Below are 13,899 nucleotides of genomic sequence, written 5' to 3'. Positions count from 1 at the left end.
GGCTTGGTGATGCACTGCCCAAGAAGCACTAACAGCCCTGGTGGAGTGCGCCTTAATGCGAAAAGGAGGAATTTTCCTCTTTAAACCATAAGCTTGAACAATCACCTGACGAATCCGTTTAGAAATAATAGATTTCGATGCTGCCTGTCCTTTTTTAGGACCGTCTAGCAATACAAACAAAAGATCTGTTTTACAAATCTGAACGGTCATCTGCAAACAGACCTTGATCGCTCTCACTACATCAAGGGAATGCAGTGATTTTTCTTTCATAGAACACGGCTCTGGAAAGAACGAAGGCAGAACAATATCCTGGTTTAAATGAAAACCTGACACTACCTTCAGTAGGAAACTAGGATGAGGTCGCAAAACAACCTTATCCTTATGGATAATCAAATATGGCTCTTTACATGAAAGAGCAGCCAATTCTGATACTCTTCTAGCAGAAGATATGGCAACCAAGATTATCTTCCTGGTTAAGAGAAGGGGAATATACCGTATAGGCTCAAAAGGCTGTTTTTGTAAAGCCGACAGAACTAAATTTAAGTCCCAAGGATTCAGGGGGGACCTAACTGGAGGATTAATCCGCGTTACCCCCTGAATAAAGTTACAAACCAGAGAGTGTGAAGCAAGTGGTCGCTGAAAAAATACCGATAAGGCCGACACTTGGCCCTTAATAGTACTCAAGGCCAGCTTCATTTCTAATCCCATCTCTAGGAATTTGAGGATTCTTCCTATGACATATTTCCTGGGGTGCCACCCCCTGGATTCACACCAAGAGACATATGCTTTCCAGCCTTTATAGTATATGACTCTGGAGGCCGGCTTCCTAGCATGAACCAAAGTAGAAACTACTGAAGCTGACAGCCCACAATCTTTTAGAATGTGGGTCTCAATAGCCAAACCGTTAAATTTAGCGTTTAGTGGCTGGCATCCGTTGTCACCACCTTCCAGGTAACTGGTAGAAAGGATTTCCCTTTTTGAAGATTCTAGGATACCAACCACCAATTGAGGCTTTGACGTACATTGGGGGATAAATGCATTGGGAAGTCTTAAGCTTGGACCTTCTTGTTCCAAGATGACAGGATGCTGTTCTGCAGCAGTCTTGAATGAAATTGCGCATAGGGAACGGCCTCGAAACAAGCCACCATCTTTCCCAACAATTTCATGCACAGTCGAACAGAAGGATTCTTCTTTGTTTTGACTAACTGAATCAGCTCTTTTATGGAACTGATCCTTTCCTGGGGCAAGAACACCCTCTTCTGAGCTGTATCTATGATCAGCCCCAAGTACTGTAATCTCCTTGACGGTTTTAAGGGGGATTTCTCTAGGTTGAGGACCCAACCTAGGTATTCCAGGTAGCTGACAGCAGAGACCAAAGTTTGGTTTAAGCGGGCTACTGATCGATCTATCAAGAGAAGATAGTCTAAGCTGTCCAAGCAGGCTAGTATTGTTATACCCTGAGCCCTTAACCTGGCTAATGGAGGAGCCAGGATCTTTGTAAATACTCGAGGTGCAGTAGCTAGACCGAAAGGCAGAGCTACAAACTGGAAATGAAGATCTTCTACCATGAAGCGTAGAAATTTCTGGTGAGCTGGGAAAATCAGCACATGCAGATCAGCATTCTTGATGTCGATTGATGCCAGATGTTCTCCCACCTGCAGGATGGAGACTACTGATCGGATAGACTCCATGCAGAAAGAACGGATATTCAAAAACCAGTTTAGATCCTTTAGATCTAAAATGGGTCTGACATCCCCGTTTGTTTTTGGGATCGTGAAAAGGTTTGAATAAAACCCTGAACCTCGCTCTTCCAAGGGGACCACCGATATCACTCCTTGAGACAAGAGATGATCCAAGGCTAGAAAGAGAGACTTCGTTTTCACTGGATCTCTGGGGACACTTGATTTGAGAAAACGAGGGGACGGGAACTCTCGGAATTTAAGTTTGTAACCTAGAGAAATTGAGGAAGCCACCCATCTGTCCTGACATTGTTCCTGCCAGACCCTTGAAAACTGTAGAAGCCTTCCCCCCCACTCGAGTGAGTGGGGGCACCCCTTCATAATGAGGCTTTGGTATTCTGTTTAGTGGGTTATCTTCCCCAGGTCTTCTTTTGACTCTGGGACTGACCCTGAGGTTTACCTCTTGAACCTGACGGTGGAGGCCGTCGCGACTGCCTGGAGGCTGATGCTCCTGGCACTGGAGAAGAAGCACGTTTAAAAGTAAAATGCTTAAACTTCTTCTTAACTGGTAAATGGGAACGTTTCCCACCAGAAATTATTTGGATATATTTATCCAGATCGTCTCCAAACAACCATTCACCATGAAAAGGAAAACTGGCCAAGAGCTTTTTGAATGGCGCTTCGGCTGACCAATTTTTCAACCATAGGATTCTACGCACATGTACCAGCCCTAGCATAAGCCGTGAGGCCTGGAGAATAGAATCTTTCATAGCATCTACTGTGAAACATAATGCTTCTGCTATCCCAGGCCAAATCCTGGGCCTGCTGATCAGGAAGAACTTTGAGCACCTCTACAAATTGGTCCTTTAAGGACTGAAAAACTACAATTACTGCCAGCGCAGATTGAGCAACTGAACCTGCGAGCGAAATATAGTTCTTAAAAAGAAACTCCAACCTTTTGTCCATTGGATCCTTTAGCATGTGAGCATTGTCTACCGGACAAGTCAGGTTTTTGTTCACAGAAGATATAGCAGCGTCAACTGCTGGAATTCCCCATTTTTATAGAACTCTTCCTCCATAGGATAAAGTGTTGAAAACTTTTTTGGAGGAAAAAAACTGTTTATCTGGGTGCTCCCACTCAGAATACATTAGCTTCCTCAGCCAAGAATGGATAGGCAACGCATGAACAGATTGGGGAGGTTTTAGCGAACCCAAACCAGAAGTGGGCTCATCCACTGACTGTGTTACTGGCAGGAAATAAGTTGAACGGACCAATTCAGTGAGAGACTGTACCAACAATCTTTCTTGTGAACCTGAACCTTCCATGTCAGGTTCTTCGGAAGAGGAAACATCAGCCTCTTCCTGGTCCTTTGAAAGAAATTCATTATCTCTTGCTCCTTATTCCTCAGCATGAGGGTCCTGAGCAATGGATGGGGATCTACTATGCTTAGTCCCACTCTTGAATGCAATTAAAGCATCAATTTTTTGCTCCAAGCTTAAAATGGTTGAAGAAAAGACCTCCTTAGTAATAAACGCAGGAGCTGCAATGTCAAGTGCAGCTGCAACACTTCCCCCTCCTGATGGCTCACTGACCAGCCATAGTACTCTCAGGGGAGGATGCCATCTTTACTGGGATGGATCTAGGCTTCCGAGGGACAGCAGTAGTCTTTCTAGAGCCTTTTGATGTGTTTAATGCTCAGCCTGATGCAGTAATAAATGTGTCAGAGGAAATGCCTGTGCCACCAAACCTTAAATGCCACCTTTTGCTCATGTCCCTCTTTAGCTTGCAAAACACAAATGGAGCCTTTTAAACATGCCTCCCCGCGCTGGACGTTGGAGGACGCCAACGCCGCTCTAAGCCCCACAGTGCATACAGCCCTCCACCTCCCTTTCAAAAGAGCCTTTATCCCGCTTGAGCAGCGGGGGCTCTTGATACTATGGGGTCCACGGGAGGAGGGAGAATGCCCGGGGGGGGTCTGTAATCCGCGAGCAGCATGCCGTTCGCAACGTTTTTTTTTTTTTTTTTTTTTAAATTGCAGCGCTTCATGGTGGGCGTCTGGTGAGAGGAAGAACCCCCCCCCAGACTTACCAGAGGTCTGTCCTTCGGCCAGAGGAGAAGCATCTGCTTACAAGACACAGCGTGGCTCTGAGAAGCATGAAACGTGAGTACTCAATACAGCCCCCAGTGGTGACAAATAGGCATGACAGCATTTACTAAATTTAAAGGAGACATGTCTCAAGAAAAAATTTTAAAATTTCTCAGAAAAACTCCACTTACCTTTCCCGCTGCAGGGTTTTCTGTGGTAAATCAACAGACCCAATCTTCACCCTCCACGGTGGGTTCCGTTAAACCTTCAGGAGCTGGGGAACCTTCGAAGAAACCTCCGCCAGTAAAAACTTTATGGCCTTAATACCAAAAAGTACTGGATCCTGGGGTCCAGCTCTCTAAAAGAGAAGCGTTACAGGTAAGACCTTGTTTCTTCGGATACGAGGCCCGAGTACCATTCAATTCGGCCCAGAAGACACTTTGAATGTATCCGGTTGCATGGCTAGCCCCAGCAAGGATTGCTCCAGTGGAGCTCAGCACAGCACATCTTTACCCGTGACCAACACCTTAGACACTGGCAAAAAAAAACGAGGTACTCCCACTAGTGGGAGGGGTTATATAGTGAGTGCAGTTTTTGTCTTAGGGCGTGTCAGTGTCCATCACCTGAAGGTGGCCTATAACCCACATATCAGTTACTATGGCTCTGTGCCCCGTGATGTACAATTAAAGAAAAAGGCCCTGACAGCTGAGCTGTGGGAAGTGGGCTGGGAGAGAACAGCTCCACAGTGTGATTGAATAGGGTGGCTCCACTCTACTCTTCCATGATGGCTGCCTTGTTGGGGTTGTGCCTCACCCTCACTTTCTTCCTCTGCTCTATCTGGCACCCAAGTCACGTCTTTAACCTCATTATCATCGCCTCAATACCACAGGAGACAACTTGGCAATACGCTGCGGCTGGAAGAGCATGACTGCCAATGTGTGTACCAGTGTCCGCCCCTCTTTGTAGGCTCATGTTCCTGCCTTCCTCAACCTCAATAACAATATCTGATTCAAGTAATGGCTGTGCATTGTCAAGGCGCGAGTGGCTGACGCTGTGTTCAAATAACTCAGCTGACTCCTCCATGCCTGATGCTGGGGCTATGGCAGGAATAGCTGTGGACAAGGAGGCAGGTTTAGCCACTCTGGCAGCTGCAGTGGACTGTACACCAGTCTCTGATTGGGTGACAGAAAATGAGGAGGATGAGGATGGTTTCGTAAGCTAGTCCACCACCTCCTCTGCATGCTGTGGCTGGATAGCATGAGCAACATCACTAAAAAGAGGAAATGATGCCCTGAGGACTGACCATGTCCACCTTTGCCTGTGGACGCATAAACTGCTGGCCCCCTCACAGTGCCATGAAAACGTCTGCCTCTCCCTGCTGTCCTCCCAGACATGATGGGGAGGTGGGTGCTTATTAACACAATGTAATAGAGATGTGGAAATGTGTACGTGGATGCACTTTAATCAATGGAAAGTGGTGTTTGGTGCACTCTAACTTGAGTACTGGCTACTACACAGACATACTCCACTGATACACTATACTGCAGTAAAACTGCATTAACACAATGCAATATATTGCAACAAACGTGTAGTGACACACAGAAATGTACTGCGTTAATCCTAAGGTACCGCACTGCAATACACGGCGTTAAACTTGCAGTAACGCACTGAAATGTACTGCGTAAAACGGCACATAATGCACGCCATTAAAAAATTGCAGTAACGCAATTAAATATACTGTGTTAAATGGTCACTACAGTCACACTGACTGAACTATCCATACATTCACACTAATGTAAAGATGAATGGTCGCACTACACTCACACTAAACTATCCCCAGATTCACACTAAACTGATATTTTACACTGACAATAGAATCAGAATAGCACACTAACGATCTAATAGCCCTGTTCTATCTCTCTCCACGCCAATATCACACTGAAAATGTCTGTTATTTAAAGAATATTTTTATAGTGTGAGGCGGGACTAACAGCAATGAGCCATGATTGGATAGAGTCATCATGACAGCGTCCAATCATAGCTGACAGTGCTCTGTGCCCTGATTGGGTGAAGCTTTCATTGCTTCAACCACACAGGGCTTGCAACGCACTTTGCGGCGGCACAGTGCATTGTGGTCGTTCAGCGGGCCAAACAGACAACCGCCCTGATAATTTGGTTGTTCGACGAACAACCAATGTTCGGCCCGAACTCATGCTCGGACTGAACCATTTGCCTATCCCTAAACAGCATGAAGAGCACTGCAGACTTTGACTTGCCTAAGGAATAACTGCCAACTACTTAAATTTTTGACAGTGGATGTTCACTGAAAAGGACCACCAACATTCATCTTTTAATACAAAAGTGGTGTACCTGACACCTGTCTCTTCTTTCTGAAACAAAGCCCTTTCTTTAGCCCCAGATCACACTGCCGCAACTTGTCATGTGACTTGAGAGTTCAAAGTAAAAAAAAAAAAAAAAAAATCGGTGCAACTCAAGTCGCTCCAACTTAGAAAAAGGTTCCTGTACTACTTTTGGTGCAACCTCAATACAACTTGCATTGACTTCTGTTAAAGAAAGTCCAGCCCATGACTCCTCCCTTCTCCCTTATCTATGGCCCTTCACGGTATACCAAACTTGTCTGTTAAGAAAAGAGCGTGACTTGTAAACACATCCAAGTGCACACGCTCGCGAAACGCATCCACGTTTGATGTCACTCATCTGAGTCAGCAGCACTGTGCGCTTCTAGCCTCGCTCTGAGACCGCCTTCCGGAGCCGGCGAATCCACCTGTCGGAAGCTGCGATCAACAAGAATGCTCATGGCAAAGAGCTTGGGAGCGTCATCCTGACATCTGTATACCATGCCTGTCATTTCCATCTAAATGTGAGTATATTTATTCAGAGATTAAACCTATTTGTTCAAACTATTGCACCCAGAGGCACCTTTCCACTTGTGTTTTTTTCACAGCTTTCGGAATGTGGTTTCTGTCCCACTCTGACGGCAGCCCTGCTTGCATTTCTTGGACGTTTTTTTAACTCCCTCCAGCGCTAATACATAGACTTTTTAGCCTGCTTTTGCTATATGGACTAACTAGTTCTATTATAGAACATTTAATTTACTACAGATTTGCATTGGGAGATTTATGATTCCTGAGTGATTGCGCCTATACTTGTCACCCTTTCCTCCCAGTGTGCTGATGTCTCTCTCACTCCAAGGAAACAGCTACACCTTGTGACTCATGAACTTGAACTCATTTGTATGGTTCTCATTGGACATATATGAATCCATATTATATTTTAGTCGTTTTTAGCGATGCACTGACCATTTAACATTTTTACCTAGGGATTTATATATTGACCTTGAGTGTCCAGCTGCTTATGTGATTTGTTTGTTTTGCGCTGATTGAACTCCTTTTTAAATTTAAGATATACACATGGAAAGGTATAAACAAGCAAGAAGGGGTTCCCACTGGTGCGAACACAGACATTGCATGCGATTCGCACTGCATTGATGTGCAAATCACATGCAATGTCTGTGCGATGCAAATTTAGCCATATAGTTTGTATGGCTGAATTTGCATCGCATTCGGACCAAAATGATACAGGACTTTTTTTTGGTCCACACAGGAATCAAATGGCATGGGTTTTCACACCTATGTGATCCGATTCCTGTACCAGTTTAAACTTTATATAGATACCCGCAGCGGTTTGCAGATGTCAGTGTGAACCAGTGTGCGATTCAGGTGCAATGTGGGAACCCGCATAGCAAACGCAGGGTTTCCCGCATCGCACCAGTGTGAACCGAGCCTAAAATTACATATGCATCTGCATGAAAAAGAAAAAAACAGCTTTTGGAATTTGTGCAAAATGAAAATTTATAATAAACATTGTTAATTGAGATGTTTCACACATCTGTACTCACTCGGTATGGAAACTTGAGTTTTCTAAGTTCATTTTCCAGCTTGGCGGTGTAATCTGACGAAACTTTCACATAACTAACACCGAGATTCTCTATGGATTTCAGAACTAGAAATTAAAAAATAAATGATAATTTTTTATACCATCCAAGCAGTACCTTATTTTTATTTGTAAGCTCCTAAATTCTGTTTTTAATGTGACCCTATTTTATATTAGAAAACATTTGGGATAAAAAAAACTGAAATACTTGATACTTAACCTTTATGAGGTGGTGACATACTTTTCTGTTATGGGTAATTGAATTTTCTTCCCCTGTCGGTAAACTAAGTTAAAACACTTTTCTCATCACAGCGTGAAGAACGTCTCTGACTTAACACCATGTATGAATGCATGCCTGTGTAACACATGAAGTGGCTCTGCCCACAGCCAAGTTGCCTACTACGGTATACTGCATAAAGCTTTCTGCACTATTATTGCCATGATTTCAATACTTTAGGAATATTTTGTACGTATGCAATAATTTTTAGGAATTTTCCAGGATAGCAACATGAGATGATTGGTCCTATCCTCTACAGCAGTGGTCTCAAACTGGCGGCCCTTCAGCTGTAGTAAAACTGCAAGTCCCATCATGCCTTTGCCTGTGGGAGTCATGCTTGTAACTGTCGGCCTTGCATTGCCTCATGGGACTTGTATTTTCACAACAGCTGTAGGGCTGCCATTTTGAGACCCCTGCTCTACAGGAACCACATGCAGGCACTCCCACCTCACTCATCCCTCAATTTGAATTTAAAGAGTACCTCCACCAGTAAGAACACGGTAATGGAAGATTCTTAGAAATACCATTTGCCTGTAAGACTAAAAGATTTTCTGCAATCATCTTCCATGACAGCAACATGAGAGAATAAGTAAAAATCATACCTCGGGGCAAGTCAACACTGCTGAACTTTCATCCCGAAGGCTGGGTCTTGTTGAGAAAGACTTTATAATGTTTAATGAAGGCGTCTTGATTAGACCATGTTAGCAGCCCTAACTTGTTGCGCTAATGCTCCTGCGCTTTCTGCCCATGGTGTTGCCAAGGAATGGGTGGAGTGTGCTGTAATTGAAGATGGGCGATGACTTTCCTCTTCTTTATAAACAAAGCCAATAGCATCGCTTATCCATCTAGCCACTGAACATTTTGGTGCCCGAAGACCGGTAAAAGGAGCCACTAAAAAGCACCAGAAGATGACTATAATCTGATGTTTTTCGTCAAGTCTAAGTACTAAAAAACTACATAGACAGACATCCAAGCAATGGAATTTTCCTACTTTTGAAAGCTCACAAATGACTTCTTTGAAACATCGATGGCAGCAGCGTTTGTACACATGGAAGTGTTTTTTCTTTGCAAGCCGACTGTCGGCTTTCTCCTGAAAGTGATTTTGGCAGATGTAAGGTCAGCAAAGCAAGAGGCCAAGGCGGGGAGCCCCAGGAGTTGGCCCAAGGAACAGGGTCAGGTTCCAACAGTGTCACAATTTTTATAATTAAAAGCAAAACTTTTTTTTTAGTTTTGGATAGAGTGGAGAGGGATTAGAACACCTATTTGGTTTCTATTGACCCCATTAGGGAGATTTACCCTCTATATTTGTCCAGTTTATCAATTATCAGTGAAAGTGAACGTAAAGAAAATCCCACATTTTGTGAAGTCTTCAAAAAAGTAATAGAGGGGAAAATTTCCAATGGGGACACTAGTTCTGGTTACCTGGGGGTCTCCAAGGAATTCCCTTCATTTACAGGGATTTCATCTTACTTACTGCTTGACTATGGGACAGGAAATGAAGGAAAATCTTCTAAATGGGACACAGATGGCGAAAAAAAAAAAAAATCTGACAGGGTTATAACCCACCCTTACTGTTTTCAAAATGAAAAAAAAGTTTTTCCTATAGATCTACTTTAAAAGGAAGGCACTTCCAGTTATGAACCCAGACAGGCAACAGAATCTGCAACCAGAGAGGGATTGCTCACACAACAGGTCAGAAAAAAAAAGTTTTGGTGCTCTATTGGACAGCAAGAAACACAAACTAAATTCACATTAGTGACAAGAGAGGTGGGGGAGGTTTTTAACCTGTTTGCGTTTCCTGAAGAATGTAAAACTTTTACAATTATCTCATGTTGCTGTCCTGAAAGATGATTGGGGAAAGTATTCCTACAATTATACATAAAGGTTTTAAGAATTACTAATCTTGAGCTCTGAAACCTTTTCAATCAATATAATGCCCCCCACGGCAACACAAATAAAAGCCTCAAATTTAAGCCTGATAGACATGGGCCGAATATAGGCCAGTTCAACAGGAACCGGACGACATTCGGTCTGTGTGTACGGCAGCCTGTCCGACAGAAGCCGCCCAAATATCTGACTTCTGTAGAATGGGTATACCAGAAAAACATCTGCTGATCAGCTTCCAAACAGCACCCGCAGCTAATGGCCGCTGACCGGTGTGTTCTGGCGGAGGGGCAGTCCCACTCTCCGAACACAATAGCTCAGCAGGGAGATCACTGTACTAACACTGCACAGTTAGTACAGAGTTCCTGGCGAGCTCCTGCAGGCTGAACAAAAACAAAAACGTGTGTACCAAGCGTTACAGTGCCTTATCAAGAATAAACAGAAGTCTACAGGCCGCCTGGCCTAAGAATCTGCCCCCACCCTCTCAAGCTCTTCTCCTCTCAGCCCTTACATCCTATCTCACCTTTGTTAGTTGCTTCTGTTCTATTAATACTGTTGTAAGGACCAGTCAACTTTCTTTTGCCTTTACTCCAAAAAGCAGAGGCTTTTTAATATAATTTACAGCCAGTTCAACAGCTAAGGCACATAAAACTCAGAATTATGTCAGAATCAAAAATATGTTAGTTTATCAATGTGAGCCCTCTCTGATTACCTATATAATAAATGATGCGATACATGTAAGCCAACAATGAACCTTAATAGTGTTAACATCAAATACTGCAGTTCTGTTGCGGTGATAAATGTACTACATTAAAACAATTAAATAAATCTTATTCTGTAAAAAAAAACAAAAAAAAAAACTCACGTTTAAGTCTTTCAATAGCAAAGGTTTCAAACTCTGAAAGGGAAATATTTTCAGTAGGTGGAACCTGATAAAACTGTAGGCTGAATGGGTAATGTTCACTCTTCCTTTCTCCAGTTAATCTGGGATTTATCTTAAAATTCCGAGTCCTAGAGAACTGCATTGCCAAAAGAGAGGGAAGCTGGAATACACAACCTGATATTAAAAAGAAAGGCAAATTCAGTTAAATAGTTCAACCATCTCAGCCCCAGAAGGTTTTACCCCCTTAATGACCAGGACATTTTTTGCAATGCTGCGTTAGTTTAACTGACAATTGCGTGGTCGTGTGACGCTCTATTCAAATAAAATTAATGTCCTTTTTTGCCCACAAATTGAACTTTCTTTTGGTGGTATTTGATCACCTATGCAGTTTTTATTTTTTGTGCTATAAACAAATAAAGAGCGACAATTTTGAAAAAAAAAAAGACAAATATTTTTTACTTTCTGCTATAATACATATCCAATACATTGAAAAAAAAAAAAAAAAAAAAAAATCTAAATTTCTTCCTCAGTTTAGGCCAATATGTATTTGGCTACATATTTTTGGTAAAAAAAAAAAAAAAAACGAAGTTACCTACTGGTAACGTTCTTTCCCGTAGTCTTTCAGGACAGCCGCCTAACCCGCCTAACCCTAAGGCTCCTCCCCTCTGTTGGAAACACCTGTACCAGCGCTTCTATAAATTTCCTCCTCCCCTGCTGGCTCCTCAGTTCTTTAAAGAGCATCTCCAGTCAGCTGGGGAGACACAAGAACATATGATACACATAATTCATTATATCACATTTCCTGTAAGGAAATCTCTATGTCTTAATACACAATTGGGTGGGTACCCGGCTGTCCTGAAAGACTACGGGAAAGAACGTTACCAGTAAGTAACTTCGTTTTTCCCCTAATCGTCTTTCAGGACAGCCACCTGAGAGGATAAACGAGCACTTACCCCTAGGGCGGGACCACGGCTTGTGAGACCTTGCGTCCAAAGGTCTGATCTTTAGCCGCCCAAAGATAAACTCTATAGTGTCTTACAAAGGTGGCAAAGCTGGACCAGGTTGCCGCTTTACAAATCTGTTCCGGCTTTGCTCCAGCTCCTTCTGCTTGCGACGCAGCCATTGCCCTGGTGGAGTGTGCCCTGATACCCTCTGGGACCTGCATGCCTCCTAACCTATAAGCCTGTTCAGTGGCTTCTTTTAGCCATCTGGCTATGGTGCGCCTTGAGGCCTTATGCCCTTTTCTTACTCCAGAAATCAAAATGAATAAGGAATCCGTCTTCCTAATATCTTTTGTTGCTTCTAAATAATGCAAGACACATCTCCTCACATCTAGACTATGGAACCTTACTTCCTGTTCTTTAGAAGGATTTGGGCAAAACGATGGTAACACAATCTCCTGGCCTGTGTGGAATTTTGAGGCCACTTTAGGTAGAAATGTCGTATCCATCTTAAAGATTATGCGATCCGGAAAAATCTGAAAAAAGGGGGGGGGGGGGGGGTTATTGATAGGGCCTCCAACTCACAGGACACTTTTTGCTGTAGTAATTGGCACCAAGAAGACTGCTTTAAGCGTCAGCATCTTCAGGTTGCAACTATCCACTGGTTCAAAGGGGTCTGCTGTCATAGTTTGCAGCACTAATGACAGATCCCACTTTGGAAAGACTGTACCTTGTATTGGTCTTTGTCTGCTCAGTGACCTAAAGAGTCTGATTACCCACGGATCAGATGCCAATCTCTTTTCCAGGTAAACTGAAAGTGCTGACACTTGACCCTTAAGCGTGCTAAGACTTAGTCCTTTGTCTATCCAGTCCTGTAGAAACTCCAGGACTGCTACCGAGCTTTGTATATTAACTTTCTTGTCTGTACACCATCTGTTAAAACATCTCCATACCTTTTGGTAGATGTTCCGTGTCTCAATCTTCCTGCTTTTCAGCATTGTGTCTATTAGACAGCCTGAGAACCCCTTTGCTTCTAGCAACTGCTCCTCAGACACCATGCTGCCAAGTTCTACCTTTGCACTTGGGGGCAGTGTACTGGACCCTGGGAGAATAGATCTTCCTGGATCGGTAATAACCAGGGGGGTTCCACCGCGAGTTCTGAGCATAGAGAACCACGGTCTCCTGGGCCAACGGGGCGCTATGAGAATTAGTGTTGTATTCTCTGTACGTAACTTCCTTATTACCGCTGGTAGAAGTACCGGTGGGGGAAAGGCATAGCATTTGTTGAATGCCCAAGTCTGTGCTAACGCATCTACCCCGAGTGCTCCGTCCTCTCTTTTCAGGGAGAAGAACGCTCTGACTTTCCTGTTTTCCTTTGAGGCAAACAAGTCCACCTGAGATATTTCCCATTTTTGAGCAATCTGCTCAAATACCTCCTGCTTCAATCGCCCTCTTTCACTCTTTTCCTGCTGAGGAAATCCGCCACTTTGTTTAAGTCCCCCTTCAAATGGATTGCTGACAATGAGAGTACGTTTTCTTCTCCCCATTTTAAGATTTCCTCTTCCAAGGACCACAGGGTTCCACTTCTCGTCCCCCCTTGTTTATTTATATAGGCGATCACTCATCCTCTCCTCCTTTCCCCAAGTCCCTTGTGATATCAGAGAGCCTAAATGTGCTCCCCACCCTACGCCGCTCGCGTCTGTGGTTAAGATTCGGGAAATGGGTAGGCTCCACAGCCGTCCTTTGTTCATGTTCTCTGTTCTCCTCCACCACCATAAAGGTTCTTTTTACCCTTGCTGGCAATAGAACCTTGGTGTCTAAGGACTCCTGCCTGTGATCCCATATCCTTAATAGGAACACCTGCAGTGGTCGGAAATGCAGGCCTGTCCACTGTACTGCTGGGATTGCGGATGTTAACAGTCCTGGTGTTGACATTATCTGCCTTATGGTACATGGTAAGTTGGCTTGTAATCTTCTTACTTCTTTCTGAATCTTCCCTATTTTCTCTTCGGGAAGAAACAGTCTTTGTTGCGCTGAGTCTATGACATACCCCAAGTATACTATTTGCTGACTGGTTTGTATTTTGATTTTTCCAAATTTACCAGCCAACCTAAACTCTCTAAAAACATTTGTGTATAGCTGAGGTTTTGTAGTAACTTCCTGGGCGACTCTGCCAACAGAAGAAGGTCGTCAA

General features: G+C 43.7%; 1 protein-coding gene across 6 annotated transcripts in view; it reads right to left on the bottom strand.

The window, feature by feature from the left end:
* The window catches only part of PRIM2 (DNA primase subunit 2), a 449,872-nt gene that overhangs the window by 302,741 nt on the left and 133,232 nt on the right, over nucleotides 1-13,899 (bottom strand). For all 6 annotated transcript variants that reach the window (XM_073626716.1, XM_073626712.1, XM_073626715.1 and 3 more), the window contains 2 exons: nucleotides 10,747-10,938; nucleotides 7,686-7,789 (listed from right to left, as the gene is read on the bottom strand). In XM_073626716.1, the coding sequence (XP_073482817.1) occupies nucleotides 7,686-7,789; nucleotides 10,747-10,906 (264 nt within the window). In that variant the 5' untranslated portion in view covers nucleotides 10,907-10,938. Of the gene's footprint in view, nucleotides 1-7,685; nucleotides 7,790-10,746; nucleotides 10,939-13,899 lie in introns of those variants that run through there.

The sequence above is a fragment of the Aquarana catesbeiana genome, linkage group LG04 (assembly GCF_042186555.1).
Source record: "Aquarana catesbeiana isolate 2022-GZ linkage group LG04, ASM4218655v1, whole genome shotgun sequence".
Lineage (NCBI taxonomy): Eukaryota > Metazoa > Chordata > Amphibia > Anura > Ranidae > Aquarana > Aquarana catesbeiana.
This window is presented reverse-complemented; position numbering and strand designations above follow the sequence as displayed.